At 46.1% G+C, this 14,180-nt stretch overlaps 1 protein-coding gene and 1 non-coding gene across 2 annotated transcripts; both read left to right on the top strand.

Moving 5' to 3' along the window:
• Positions 1–2,537: 2,537 nt before the first annotated feature.
• TRNAV-AAC (transfer RNA valine (anticodon AAC)) lies at positions 2,538–2,610 on the top strand. The gene has a single exon. It is a non-coding gene; the product is annotated as a tRNA-Val (tRNA).
• A 443-nt stretch (positions 2,611–3,053) lies between these two features.
• On the top strand, positions 3,054–13,270 carry MYNN (myoneurin). Its single transcript, XM_057411611.1, has 8 exons — positions 3,054–3,181; positions 3,891–4,172; positions 6,092–6,894; positions 8,731–8,890; positions 9,474–9,652; positions 9,923–10,006; positions 10,418–10,504; positions 12,184–13,270. The coding sequence occupies exons 2-8, from the start codon at positions 3,907–3,909 to the stop codon at positions 12,450–12,452; spliced, it is 1,848 nt and encodes a 615-aa protein (XP_057267594.1). The 5' UTR covers positions 3,054–3,181; positions 3,891–3,906; the 3' UTR covers positions 12,453–13,270.
• The last annotated feature ends 910 nt before the right edge of the window (positions 13,271–14,180 follow it).

The raw sequence follows: 14,180 nt of genomic DNA, 5'->3' as shown, positions 1-14,180 counted from the left end.
ACGCTTCTTGAGCTAGATAGGTTAAATTCAACAATCCCAGCTTTCCACAGCCGCAGGGCCCTCCCAAACAAGATGGCAGCGCCAGCGGTGCGCACGGCCCCTCCATCGCCCGTCCATCCGAGGAGTACGGGACACAACAAAAATCCCGGCAGGGAAGTGACACTCTGGGGCCTCCGGGCAGCTCGCTTCGCCCCCAGGGCACCCCTTCCCCGCCGGGCGGAGCGGCCGGGCCCCACCAAGCCGGGGCCGCCCAGACTGCGATCTCTACCCGCCCGCCTCAGCGGGGCAAGGCCGCCTCACGGCGAGGTGGAGGGGAAGCGGCCCCAACAGTCGGGCCCAAGGCGGTGGTCGCACGCTGCTACCCCGACACCCTCCCCCCCCCCCCCAAATCCTCAGCCCCCATCGGAGAAGCTGCTGCGGGTGTCGGAGCAGCGCCATCCGCGAATCCCACGGTTGAGAGAAACGCGGCGGCAGTGCCGAAGACGCTGCTCCGTTTTGTTCTGCTGGGGCACCCGGCGGGGACGCGCCCTTTCGCTCCCGACCGCCGGCGAGGCTAACAGAGACGAACTCTTCGCGGCGGCAGTGGCGCGAACCGGCCGACCGCGGCCTCCTTAAAGTGCGGCGGCGGGAGCATCCGTGGCACACCCCCGGCTGCGTGGGGGACCGAGACCCCAGGGCGGGCTAGGCTGGGGAGACCCGTGGCTGACGTTTTTTGATAGCAAATCCCATTCCCCCCCAGACGGCTCCCCCCGTCCGCTGAAAGTCAGCGAACAAAACAGCGGACGGGTGCAAGGGGAGCACGGCGGCAGCCATTAGGGTTAGTGAGGCTGGAGCCCCCCCACACCGCCACGCGACGTGCAGCACTTCTTAAACCCTCCGCGGTCACGCCCACCGCGCTTCCATTGGTCAGAAGCGGCACCCACCTCTGCCGCCATTGGCTACGTGGGACGCTCGGGCCATTCGTCCGGCGGTAGTACCACGTGCTCCTGGGAGTGCGCTCCTGACTGCGCCCTCCCCTTTCCCTCCCCTCCCCTTCCCGCCCCTCCTCGCCCCTCCCCCCCCTTCCCTCCCCTGGGAACTGGGCCTGGATCTGGATCTGAATCTGGGACCTGGAGCCGGATCCGGGGCATGGGGGCGGTGTGTAGGGGCTGGTGCCTGCGATTTAGCGTAGGGACTTGAGCCTGGGGGCTGCACCTAGGGCCCGGACCCATGTTTGTGCCCTTTCTGTCTCAGTCGAGGACCCCCGGGTGCGGAATTCGGCCCAGAGACTCCCTTTGTTACCCTGAACCAGCCCTGTGCCCTGTTGGAGAGGGTATTTATCTCTTCCATGCTCTCTCTTTGTGCAAGGCATATTCTCCCTGCACTGTAAGTGCACACCTCACTGTGACACTGTGACAGTGGCGAGACACTCGCTGTGGACACAGAGCTACCCCTAGACACTAGCTTCCAGAAAGCGGCCACTTCAGTTTCTTCTCCATGAAATGTTAAGTAAAACCTGTAATAAAATCACAGGTATTTTAGAAATGTCTTCTGTGCACCGTGTTGGGCTCAGCCTTCTGTGTACTCTCTCACCGTAATCTGTGTAGGCTGTAAGGCACCTAAGGAAGGAAGGAGCCTCCTGTCCAAACAGAAAACTTCCTATTAGGAAGAGCACTGGCATTCACCTTAACACCACCTAACACCACCATACAATCTCCTTGTTTAAGCATTTCTTTTAGTTTCAGGGAAGAGGCTAAAACTGCCAGAAAGGACTGAAGTCCTTATGCCAACATCATGATTTGTTCATCATGATTTGTTCATGATAGAATTGGAGCAGAGCTTGTCAATCCCCGGTGATTCTGTGCCAATGATAGGAAGGTAAAAAAGGTGATTCTATGCCAATGATAGGAAGGTAAAAAAGGGCTTCAGGACAGTGTATCTTTTAATTCTGAACCATAATCTCGTGGCCACTAGGAATGTGGTAAGATTTTTCCGCCTTAGCAGGATTCTTAGTTACGTGTTTCTCGAAGCTCAGGCACACATAATATAATTTTTCTTGTATGCCTGGTACAAGCAACTGCTGATCTATGGTGACATTTAATCTCTAGGGACTGCTGAAGACCTTGCAGGAACAGAATGGGTGTTATTAGTACTGGGGCAACGTGCCGCTGGACAGAGCTGTGGCTGCAGCGTGAGCATTTTCACATCAGGCACTGCAGTTGTGCCGAAGGGATTTTTACGTGTTCCGTTTGCACTGGTGCTGTTATTCTCGGCGGGTGTGTGGAAGGGACCGTCGGCGACGTCCCCGGAACACCACGCACCTCAGGGAGACCTGCTGGCCCTGCAGCGGGGCGGAAGGCAAGGGGCAGGGGAAGGCTGTGGGGAGTGTTTGGGGAGTTCCGGCACGGACAGGCCGCAGTTCTGCGGAGATGCCGTTCCTTGGGCAAGCCCCTTGCTTCGGCGCCGGGCTGAGGCAGGAAGAGGCCAGGAGGGAAGGTAGCGGCGAAGCCGTGATGGGTGCCATTAGCAGTGCTGCCGGAAAGCATACGCGTAGGGTTGTTTCCGTAGTGTAGCGGTTATCACGTTCGCCTAACACGCGAAAGGTCCCCGGTTCGAAACCGGGCGGAAACAACAACGAATGCTGCATTTTTAATCTTTTCACACTAAAAAATGACTGGATCCGGTCCCCTCCGGCTGCTCAGCCGCCCCTATCGCAAACGCTAAAACACCCTTCTTGGTGGGACGCACAGGCATGGGCAAGGCTCTGAGGCACTGAGGCACTAACAGTAACAAATACGTCAAAACCAGTCTGTTTATCAAGCCGGGGTACAGGAAGAGGAGCTGAACCCAGGGAGTCGCGTTAATTACCCGTACCTGCCCTCAGGTAATGGTGACTACAACTCCCGGTGTGCACCGCTTCCTGTCGCTGTAATGGCGGGCCCTGCCACGGCGCGCTGCATGATGGGAGTTGTAGTTCGAATCCCCTGACCCTCACGGGCAGCCGTTCGCAGCCCGGCGCTACCCTTTCCCCTCGGCGGGACAGGTCGCGGCCGGTCAAGGTTCGCCAGTTCGTCACGGGTGGAACCGCTGCCCCTCAGGAACTGGACGCCGGAACCCCCATCCCGGAAGCTCCGGGCTCGGCGTCATCAGAATATGGCGGCCTGAGGCGGAGGCGTCCCTTCCTTTCCCGTCCCCTCCGCAGGTGCGTGGGGTGCTGATGGGCTGGGGTGGGTTCGCCGGCGTTGCAGCGGCCCTCGGGTCGGGCGGGCAGTGCTAGGAGCAGACAGTGCTTGGTCAGCCGCGGGGGGCACGTTGTGGCGGGGCCGGGTGAGGGCCGCCGTGCGGGAGGGTGCTGCGCGCTCTGTCCCGTCCAGCGACGAAGCCAGCCCGGGAGTTCGCGGCTGCCGTGGCTCGCCGGCACCCCCCTTGCTGCCTTGGCGCCGAGGCGGCCCTTCCCTCTGGGCCCCGGTGCCTGCTCGAGACCCGTTGCTCCCGGGGTCTGTTGGTCCCCGGTCTGTGCGGCGGGGAGCAGGGCTGCTCCCTGGAGAGCGGCAGCCCCCGCCGCCTGAGCGCGGTTCGGGCCGAGACACGGATGTCTCGTGTCTGCGGAAGCTCCTCGGAGCCCCGTTTCGACATGACAGTTCACAGGCTTAAACAAACTAATCTCCGATCGCGGCGTGAGGGAATTATACACGTCTGTGCCCTCTCCCTCTCCTGTCTCTAAATTAGCAGCTCCCCAAGTGAAGAAAGACCTGCCCGTCTCGTTATGTCTCATACAAAAGCACTTCTACAAGAATTACCCTGCGGTAGTCCTGAGTGGATTCGAACACTGACTCACTTGTAATCATTAACTTACTCTGTTAAGGGAAAACCAAAGTTAAATCTTGAATGTAATTTTTTTGCTTTCCTAGGTCAGAAAATACCAAAATGCAGTATTCCCATCACTGTGAGCACCTTCTAGAGAGACTGAACAAGCAGCGAGAAGCTGGGTTTCTATGCGACTGCACTGTTGTTATTGGTGAATTCCAGTTCAAAGCACACAGAAACGTGCTTGCCTCCTTCAGCGAGTACTTCGGCGCCTTTTACAGAGATGCGTCTGACAATAACGTTGTTTTGGATCAGACTCAAGTGAAAGCTGACGGATTCCAGAAACTCCTGGAATTTATTTATACAGGAATCTTAAACCTTGACAGGTAACATATTCTACTAAATAGAGAAAGAGAACAGGGAAATAAACTTTGTGTTATGGCAGTACTGTTGTTTTTTTTTGTCCTTTGTAATACCTTCTGGAGGAACACATGGTAGTGGCTATGATAAATATTACAAGTTGGAGATAATCTGTTTGTATGTTTTAAAATTAGACAGGACATGCCAGTGCCAAAACAAAGGTTTGTTGTCTGATACTCCACTGATTGTTAGTTTCAGTTTCCCTGTCTGGATTGGGAGGGATTAAACATCTTGCATGATTACCAGGAGAGGGAAGGATACGTTTTTTCTTTCTTAGGTTGGATCACAGGAGTCCATTTTTCCAGAGAACACACAGAAACTGTGTACGTGGTAGAAGGTAAAGTCCGAAGAATGGGTGAGGATAGGCACCACTTTAAAAGATTGCATTGGTTAGAATTTGCATGATCAGTTACTTAAAATTTTTCATTACAGTGCCCAAAAGGAGTCACAGAAAAAGCATTTCCCCCCTTACTGCACTGATCTTATGCTTGTCATGTTGCTTTATGTACAGTGAGATTCTTTGCAGTGCTTTCCTCTTGGCAAACAAGACATTATCCCTCACAAGGGAAGTATGACTTAGAAAGTATGTAGTCCAGGATTTTCCTTCCTTTCCCAATGCCTGGTGCCAAATGCAGGTTTAAAAACCTGTCTGAAATCTCACAGTCATTAATTTAAGTACACAGATGCAGGCTGGTATGGTGGTGTTTGGGGTTTTGTTGTTTTGGTTTTATTTTGGTTTTAATTAGCTACAAGCATTAATAGCAACAAAGCAGGTAATGCAGCTGTGTGGTAAAGTAGGTGACCACTGCTTTGCAGATTAGTGTGAGCAGTATCATGCAGCATTCTTGATGTCTGTCTGGGACCACAGTGGGAGAGTTTCTGGACTCATTCTGAAGCAGCTGAAATCTTTGAAGGAAGAGGAGGGTGCAAGTACCATTGTCATCTATTACTGTTGCAGAGCTATTTGGCTAAAAATGATGCTCACAGGTCTGCCCACATGCACCCATCCTCTTCCCCTGCGTCCCTTTAGGCTGCAAATTCTGTTGTCTTCTCTGATGGTGGGTGCACAAGAGACACGGGGAGGGTGTCCTTTGAACTCTGCTATTGTAAGGCAAGATACTGAGACAGTTGTATTCATGTACAGAGAGTAACTGTGGCTAGTTACTTACTGTTTAATTACATTTACTGTGTAATAGATGGCTAAAATGATGTTGTTTACCATGAATCTCTCTTTAAAGTGCTGTAAATCCATAAATGCATTGATGGTACATGTTGCCACCTTCCCCAGATCAATTTTTTCTAAACCATCAGGGCCTGTGTTGCAGCAACTGAGAAGCAGAATGTAGTAGTTGAAATGAGGACTTCTGTGGTGTTAACACTGTCTGTGCACAGCTGACACAGAATTAAGACTGTTTGCAAATCGTTTTATAAAACAAGATTAATACCTGCCTCACAGCAGTGCTGAGGTGAATGTGCCACTTGCAAATTAAGACTTGCTAGAAGGCTTATAGAATTGTAATTTATGCATTTTATTCTCCAGTATTTTATCCTTGTGGTTTCTGAGCTTTTTGGACCAACAGCCCCATGTCTATCCTCACCACCTTACAATTTGCCTTTTAATTGAAAATTCTACAAAAGGCACATAACTGAAACTAAAATTCTCGCTTCTGTGGATGTGCAGAGATGGGCTGTTGGTTCGGGAGTAACTGTTGTACTGGGGTCTCACAGCACCAAGAGATCAGATCTTGCTGTATGTGCTCTCAGAGTTGCATTTTCTAACAGTGTAACTTTCCTGTAGTTCTGCCCTCTGTATTTGATACAGTTGGTGCAGAACAAATGCTTGCTTTGTCCAGAATATTGTCACCCAAATCTTGTTTTCTTGCAGCTGGAATGTTAAAGAAATTCACCAGGCCGCAGACTATCTCAAAGTGGAAGAAGTGGTCGCTAAATGCAAAATTAAGATGGAGGACTTTGCTTTTATTGCTAATCCTTCTTCTACAGAGACATCTAGTATCACTGGAAACATCGAGATGAATCAACAGACTTGCCTTCTGACTCTCCGAGATTACAATAACCAGGAGAAAGCAGACACTGCTTCTGCAGAGTTGGTTCAACCACAGGCAAAGAAAGCAGCTTTGGAAAAGAAATCTCCTCAGACCAAAAAGCGAAAGAAGAATTTCAGCTCTCCCAAAAGCATACAAAATAAATCTGTACAGTATCAGAATGATGTGACTGAGAACACGTCCATTGAGATGTTTTTAGATGCTAATAAGCTGGCCACCCAGATAACGGAACAGGCTGCCCAGGGCAGTGATAACTCTGAGCTACAGCTGGCATCAGTGGTGGAAAGTGAAACGCTGGCAGCGCAGGATATCCTAGTTCAGACTATTGCCGCAAAACAGAAGCGGGGAAAGTCTCAGCAAGGGTGCGCATTGAAGGAGCACTGTATGTCTAACGTAGCCAGCGAAAAGACCACTTACCAGCTGGAGAGCACAGCAGAAGAGCTCGACCAGAAGTATTCCAAAGCTAAACCAGTGTGTAACACCTGTGGAAAAGTCTTTTCAGAAGCTAGTAGCCTCCGTCGCCACATGAGAATACACAAAGGAGTGAAACCATATGTGTGTCAGCTCTGTGGGAAGGCATTCACTCAGTGCAATCAGTTGAAAACACATGTAAGGACTCACACAGGTAAGCCATTGGCCTTGTCTCTGAGACCTGGAATCACAGCCTGTGAACAGAGGACTATAAAAATCTTTGTGATCTTTTTCCTCTAGGAATTATGTCTGCTGCTGGTATGCATATGGAGGTAGTACCAATATCCTGGTAGCATGAAACGCTGCAGCATTTTTCAGAACAAAATCATAGTTTCTGCTTTAAATAGCTACAGGGGACTTTTTACTAGTCTGAGCATCTTGATTTCTGGAAAGACTCAGAAGAGCTGGGTGCCCTTTAATTTTGCAGAGTGAGGGAGTGCCAAAACCTCCAGTTTTCCAGTGCAAGTAGAGAGTGGAAAACTCATTGTACTAGATACCAGGATTTCTGTTGCTTTTTTAAAACTTCAAATTCTAATACACATTTGATAACAAAAGTGGGGGAAAATGCAATCTTGTGACAAGTAGGTAACTTCTCCTGCAAGGCCTTCATATAAGGTAGGGGAGGTGGCTGAAGTACTACAGCACTTGCGGGTTTATTTAGTAAAACATGCAGCTGAAATGTGTGATGGTGTTATAGTCTCTGCATTCAATAAAGAATTCCCAGAAGTTTGTGTTGTATCAAGAGCTACTGAACAAAGCATCAAAGCAAAATCAATTGTGAACACTTGAAAGTCAGACATGTTGTCTTAATGTTTAAAGAGTATGAGCAACAAGTTGCTGGAGCCTGGGACATGTGGGAGAAGTGCTGTGCCTGTATTATTCCATGAAGATGGAAGACTTGATTCTGGGTCAGTTTGTTCTTCAGGCCATTGCTGCCATGCTTAGCCCAGGGAGCAATGGAGGGACCTGGTTTGTGGAGTTTTCTTCCTTCTGTGGCCAGCATTGAGAATTCTGAAGTAACAGTGAATCAGATAAAAACTTACTTACTTTTGCTCTTTTTCCCCTTTGGAAAACTATGAGCCGAGGCCAGCAGTGGAGCTCTTTCCATGAAGCCATGAAGTTGTAAAGAGGTGATGTAGGATGTATTGAGGTACAGCTGCAGAACGCTGTGCTCCTTCTGTAACCAAGGGAGGGAATTTCAGATATTGTCAGCCAGTAACTAATCAAAGATTCATATGGGAGACAGAGCTTGTGAGCAGTATTCAGGGCCAGTGTCGTGGTAGGAATGTCAGATGCGTTTTCTGCTTTTGGGAGTATTGTACTGGGAATTTTTGCCTGAGTAGGTAGGGAATTTCACAGTGTGAGTTGCTAGATGTCTAATACTTTTATTTTTGAAGTTCTTGTATACACAGTATATTTAAGAATAGTTGAGTTCTTGATTTGATTGTGTACTGCCACAGTAATGCAGGGATAGGCTCTTTTATACTGTCATCTACGACTCTGCAGCATTGTGCAATTCATTTTGTGAGACTCTTGAGAACAAAGAGAACACGAGCAGTCAGAGAAGTACGTGCAGCACTCTACAGCAGATACCAGTGAGAAATTATGGAGCACTATTAGGACCATTGCTGTTTGACAGGCAAGAAAAGGCAGATGATTCACTGGTTGTTCATCTTGAATATTCAGAATCATGAATAGACAGAACTAGTGAAAAGCCTGAAAATGCAGTAGCAGCATCCAAAAATAATGTGGGGGAAATGGCACTATTAAAAAATAGTATTACCTTTTTTCCCAAAAGGTAATGTGTTAAAAAATAGCCTGTTATCCACTGTATTCCTGGCATATTCCGCTTCAGTGGACTGATTATGGGATGTTCCAAGGTGTTACTTGTATGAAGTATTAGAACAGACACCTGAGCTTTGGTCAGGTAACGGGCTGGAAAGCTTTCTTACGCAAATGCGGAGAGCACAAGGGTTTTATTTTTCACCAGGGGAGAAGCCATACAAATGTGAACTCTGCGACAAAGGCTTTGCTCAGAAGTGCCAGTTAGTGTTCCACAGTCGGATGCACCACGGAGAAGAGAAACCATACAAATGTGATGTGTGCAACCTGCAGTTTGCGACTTCAAGCAATCTGAAGATTCATGCCAGGTGGGCAAAAGTGAAATCTTGCAAATGCTTATCCATATGTTTATTTGAACAGAACAATTTACTCCAGTGCGAGCAAGAGGTACACTTTCACATAATTTGGTCATTTCTGTTTCTTTTCTCATGGGTCTTCTCTCGTGTTGTGGAACAGAATAATTACACCTATGTACATGCTCCTGAGGGAAGCAGTTTGTGATTTATGAATCTGACATTCTGTGCACTGGTATCCTAATGGCAGCGATGTGGGTTTGTTTTAAATTGCTTGTAGCACCAGAGAGGAATGTTCCTGGGTGGGAAGCAGAACAGAACAGTTCTTGCAGCTCATTGCTATTTTCATGTGGCTTTTTGCATTTTTGGCAGGAGCAGGAATTACATTTCTGTGTTAGGAATCATCGTTTTATCTTTCAGTACACTGTCATGCAAAACATGCTGAGTGCTTATGGTGCATGTCATGTGTGCAGGGCCTGTACTTTTTTGTAGTTCAGAGAATTTTGGGGTAGAGTGCTAATGGAGGAGAGTGAGTTGGTCGCAGGTGTTGCTTCCTTCCTGCCCAGGATCACTGATGTTCATGTTCATTCATTCGCAGGAAGCACAGTGGTGAGAAGCCGTATGTGTGCGATCGCTGCGGCCAGCGGTTTGCTCAAGCCAGCACACTCACCTACCACGTGCGCCGCCATACAGGGGAGAAGCCCTATGTGTGTGACAGCTGTGGAAAAGCCTTTGCTGTCTCCAGTTCTCTCATTACCCATTCCCGAAAACACACAGGTAAGGGGAAACGAGTCCTGTGGCACCACAGCAGGCCTGGTAAGGGAGCGCATCTGGCAGAGGGGCTGGATATAGGTAATGACCTGGAAATCTGTAGGTTGGAGTTACCTCCAGAGTTGTCATCCAGCTCTTTACTCATGTTTTTTCCCTTTGATTCCAGTTTAGGGAGCTCTTTCTCCCATTAGACGTTCCCTCTGCTTTATTCTGGTTTGTTCTTTTGGCTATCCTGGCTTATATATTGGAGTAATAAACTACTTGTGTTTTCTTTAGGAGAGAAGCCATATATCTGCGGCATTTGTGAAAAAAGTTTTATTTCCTCTGGAGAGCTCAATAAACATTTTCGGTCCCATACAGGTTAGTTGCCGGACAGGCTGCTTCCTGCACTATAAATAATATCCTACTTTTACCATTTTGCCTTTAAAATACACCATATTGTGCTGTACTTGAAAGTAGCAGTTTCTAAATTTATGGATCTCTGTGTTAGCGTAATTTAAAGAAAATATTTGTGCATTTTTTTAATTGCCTTTTTCAGACTAAGATCTGCATAACAGTGTGGTTGATGAATGATCATGGCTTTACTTCTGACATTTGGGGTTTTTTGCTTTGTTTTAATCTATTCTGGAAACAGTTTTCTTCTGAAGAGACACAGTCAGAATAACAGACTTGTTTAAAATACAAGCTTGAAATCCATTGTCCTACATCTCTCGCTGTGTTTGTTTTCAATTTCTGATTGTTCTAACTACCAAACCACTTGTTATTTTTCAGGTGAAAGACCATTTATCTGTGAAATGTGTGGGAATTCTTACACAGATATAAAAAATCTTAAGAAGCACAAAACGAAAGTTCACACAGGTATGTTCCTTGCAAGGAAACATTAAGAAGTGACATCAACTGTCTTGTCTTCAGGGATTAATAACTATTCTTTTTTTTTTTTTTTTGTTCATCCAGGCCCAAAATCAGAACATAAATTATTTTTGGAATAATTTTTGGATAGTAGCTCTCCTTAGAGCCAAAAAGCATCCACTTTAGAGGTACCCAAACCTTTTAAAGCATAGATCGCCTGCTTTCAAGTAGATTCAAGACACATTTTCAAGCATTTGCATTGCTGTAACACGTGTTGAGCAACATAGAAGTGGATTGCTGCTGACAGGAATTTCTATACATGAATATTTACTTTCTTGTCCTAGTAACTTGTGAGAACTTTCCACCTCAAGGCTAAGTCTGAATTGTAGGAAATGGTTTACCCCTTCTGAACATGTCAGAGGAGTGTGTCTTTGCAAGGGCAGTGACTGAGGTGAACAAGGCGTAGTAGTTACAGGAATTACTTTACATCTTGAAGGCACAAATTATTATAAGGGTGATTTTTTATATATGCAATGTTAATCCAAGTCTGAGCTGGATTAGCAAGCACACAAAATGACAAACTGGCAAAATGTTTCCACCTGCAAATTCTGCCCTAGAAAGTCTTCCCAAATACATTCCATTCCTATTCTAGAGACAAGATTTTGATTAGGAAGAAACTTGACATAATACTTGCCTATGGTACAAACCGGAGACGTTGAGCCAGCTGCATTCAGCACTGGCTCCATACACCTTGTTATCTGTCCATCCCCAAGTGCATTAACCATAATTCCCTTGGCTCTGTCATGGGGAAAAAGGAGTAATGAATGTCTGTGTAGATCTGGATTGGGAGGAGTAGAGGATGAGAAAACAGAGGAGTTATTTGCAGAGGTAGCTTTGAATGTCAAAAGCTTGAGAAACCCCATTTAGGAAGGCCCCAGTGCAGCAGGAAGCCAGTGGAAGCAAGGGTGAGATGAGAGCAGTGGTGAGCCTGGCAGAGCCTCAGGGTGTGAGCTGGGGGAGTTGACAAGGCATGTCTGCTCTCATGGAGACAGTGCAGATGGAAGTGCTTCATTGCTGAAATAACAGGCTTCAGGGTGCACTTTGGTAGAGGACAGGTCAAATAGCCAATGCCTTCAAACAGGAAGGCAGTGAGGAATTCTTTCACAGTGATTTCAGTTAGGAACAAAAAATCCTTTCTCAAGTGACTGGATAAAATCTACCATGGGTCTGGCTGGAATGGCTTTAATAAACACTTTCTTCTGAAGAAGTTTATGGATAAGTGATGGTATTGTACATTGCTATCTCACATTAAGAGGCTGTTTGGATGTGGCTGCATTTCTTAGATTTTCTGGGATGGAAAGTCTCAAGGAAGTCTTCATAATTACATTTTTTTTCCAAAGCTCCTTTGTGGTGTTAAGGATTTGTTATCTTCTGTACCATGTTAAGTGGAAATGAAGTTGGAATGCACCATTCCTCTAGTTGTCATGCTACAAGCAGCAAAGGTTGTGATTCTCAGTGCTTACATTGTATTTACGGCTCATTCTGGCTTGGCAGCACATCGAAGCACTGATAGCCCAGCTGCCCTGGCAGTCTTTGACATACCATGTGTTTGTTTTGATAGTCATTTGAAAGGGAATTTGCACAGGAGCTTTTGAACATTTCTTTTGTTGTTTTTTTTTCTTCCCCAGGATCAGAAACTCCCCCTGATTCTAATGCACTTGATAACTCTTTCAATGAACAAGAATCCATTCAGAGTCAGAAAAGTCCCTTATCGGAGTCCATAGATGTGAAACCCTCTGAGATGTCTTTAGCACTTCCTCTTCCCATTGGGAGTGAAGACCATCAGATGCTGCTTCCTGTGACGGGTAGTCAGTCTCCTTCATCAGAAACATTACTAAGATCTGCTGTGACTGGATATTCAGAACCTCAGTTTATTTTCTTGCAGCAGTTGTATTGACAGTGCAGTACAGAGGCAACAAGGTAATTTGGTAGTGAACTTGCGCACGTTTGGCGAGATGAACATAATCGAGCAAGCAGTCACGCTTTTTGAATTGGACTTGTTTTTTTCCCTCTGTGTAAAGACACTTGTAAGGCATTTCCATTGTGCAGTACTGTCTGACATTTTTGTTGAATTGTGCTAACCTACAATCAGTTTTCTATTTGCAGTTAACACCGATTTCCACAAGACAATTTGTTTCCAGCAACATCTGCCTTAAAAATTCTCTGTTAAATATGCTGATGTATTTTGGAGAACTCCACCCATGTTCCTGCTGATCTGATGTGTCACGGTGTCACTTGAGAGCAGATGTTTTAAGCCATATTTGATAATTTAGGAATATTAACCCAGAGGTGTAGGGGGAAAATCATGATTCAGATGTACTAGCAAGCTTGTACTCCTGCATTCCAAGTGATACAGTGGTGCATGCTGGAAGGCAGGCTGGTGCAGTGCTCCCAAAGAATTACAACTGTCAGCTGAAGTCTGAGTAGAGGGAAAGCAAGCTTTGTGTATATTTTCCTGACAAGGCAAGTAAAGGAGGGTTATTTTTTTTCTCAAGTGTGGTAAGTCAGGGGGCTCTCATGGCACAGACACTGCTGGGTATTGGGTATTCTTTCCAACAGGTCACTTGTTTTTTTTCTTCTGAGTGAATCCAGTGTTGGTGTATCTTGTCCTGGGTTTCTTTTTCACATCCCTGACACATGCTGGGTTTGGCACAAGTGACCACATTTGCTCAAACGGAGAATTTGGAACATGCATGTTATAGATGAGACAAAAAGGTGCATCGGTGTGGCATGAATCATAGCCTCACAATCTTTTTTTTTTTTTTTACAGTAGTGCTGCTTCTTGTGCTAGACACTAGGTATAAAAGAGGAAAGAAACAAATCCTGTCCTTCACTGTGAAAACAAGAAGTCAACGCTACATGAAGGGGTATTAAGGAAGAATACAAAAAAGCAGATGGCTATTCTTGTAGGCAAGGCTTTGTTAAGAGTATGACTGATTTGGTTTAATTGAAGTACTTATGTATGGCTTTATCTCTCATATCACTTGTCCACAATAACTACACAAAACTGGTATCCAGCAAGACCTGTATGAAGGTATGTTTGATTACTAGCAACATACATTTCTAAAAAGCAACATTTCTAGTGTCTTGCTAGGGTCATTAGATACACACTGGTTGACAAACGGGATTCTTTTATACTCCTTTTTGCCAGTTTGTGCCATTAACAGAATGTAAGCATTATTTAAGTAATCATCAGATAGTAAGAAAACAGTCATAATACTGTACCAACAATGCATTTACAGATACTGTTTGTTGGTTATTTACTTGGTGCTAGCATTTTATTTCCACTGATGCCTTGTGTCCAGACACTGATAAATAGAAGAGCACAGGAGATACCTCTTAACTGTTCTACATGGAGTATTAATCTGCACCTTAATTAAACAGACTTGTGAAAAATTTCTTTGAGGATTTCATTTAAATATTCTGTAAATGGTTCCCTGACTCCTGAGCATCACTATAGAATTTTTTCTCTTCCTACATGTTTGTACCTGTAAAGTAATAGACTTTTTGCTTCTTTCTGTTGATCATTTTAGTATGTGGCAAATTTAAACCTCTGCTTCTTGGTCATATTTTATGCTTTATACATTATCAGCAAATTTGCTGATAAGGTCCCCCATGGACAGCA

This window comes from Pezoporus wallicus, unplaced genomic scaffold (assembly GCF_028554395.1).
Source record: "Pezoporus wallicus isolate ANWC-B61680 ecotype Strahan unplaced genomic scaffold, APGP_CSIRO_Pwel_v1 contig_6899, whole genome shotgun sequence".
Lineage (NCBI taxonomy): Eukaryota > Metazoa > Chordata > Aves > Psittaciformes > Psittacidae > Pezoporus > Pezoporus wallicus.
Note: the sequence above shows the minus strand (reverse complement) of the source record. Positions and strands in the feature narration are given on the sequence as shown.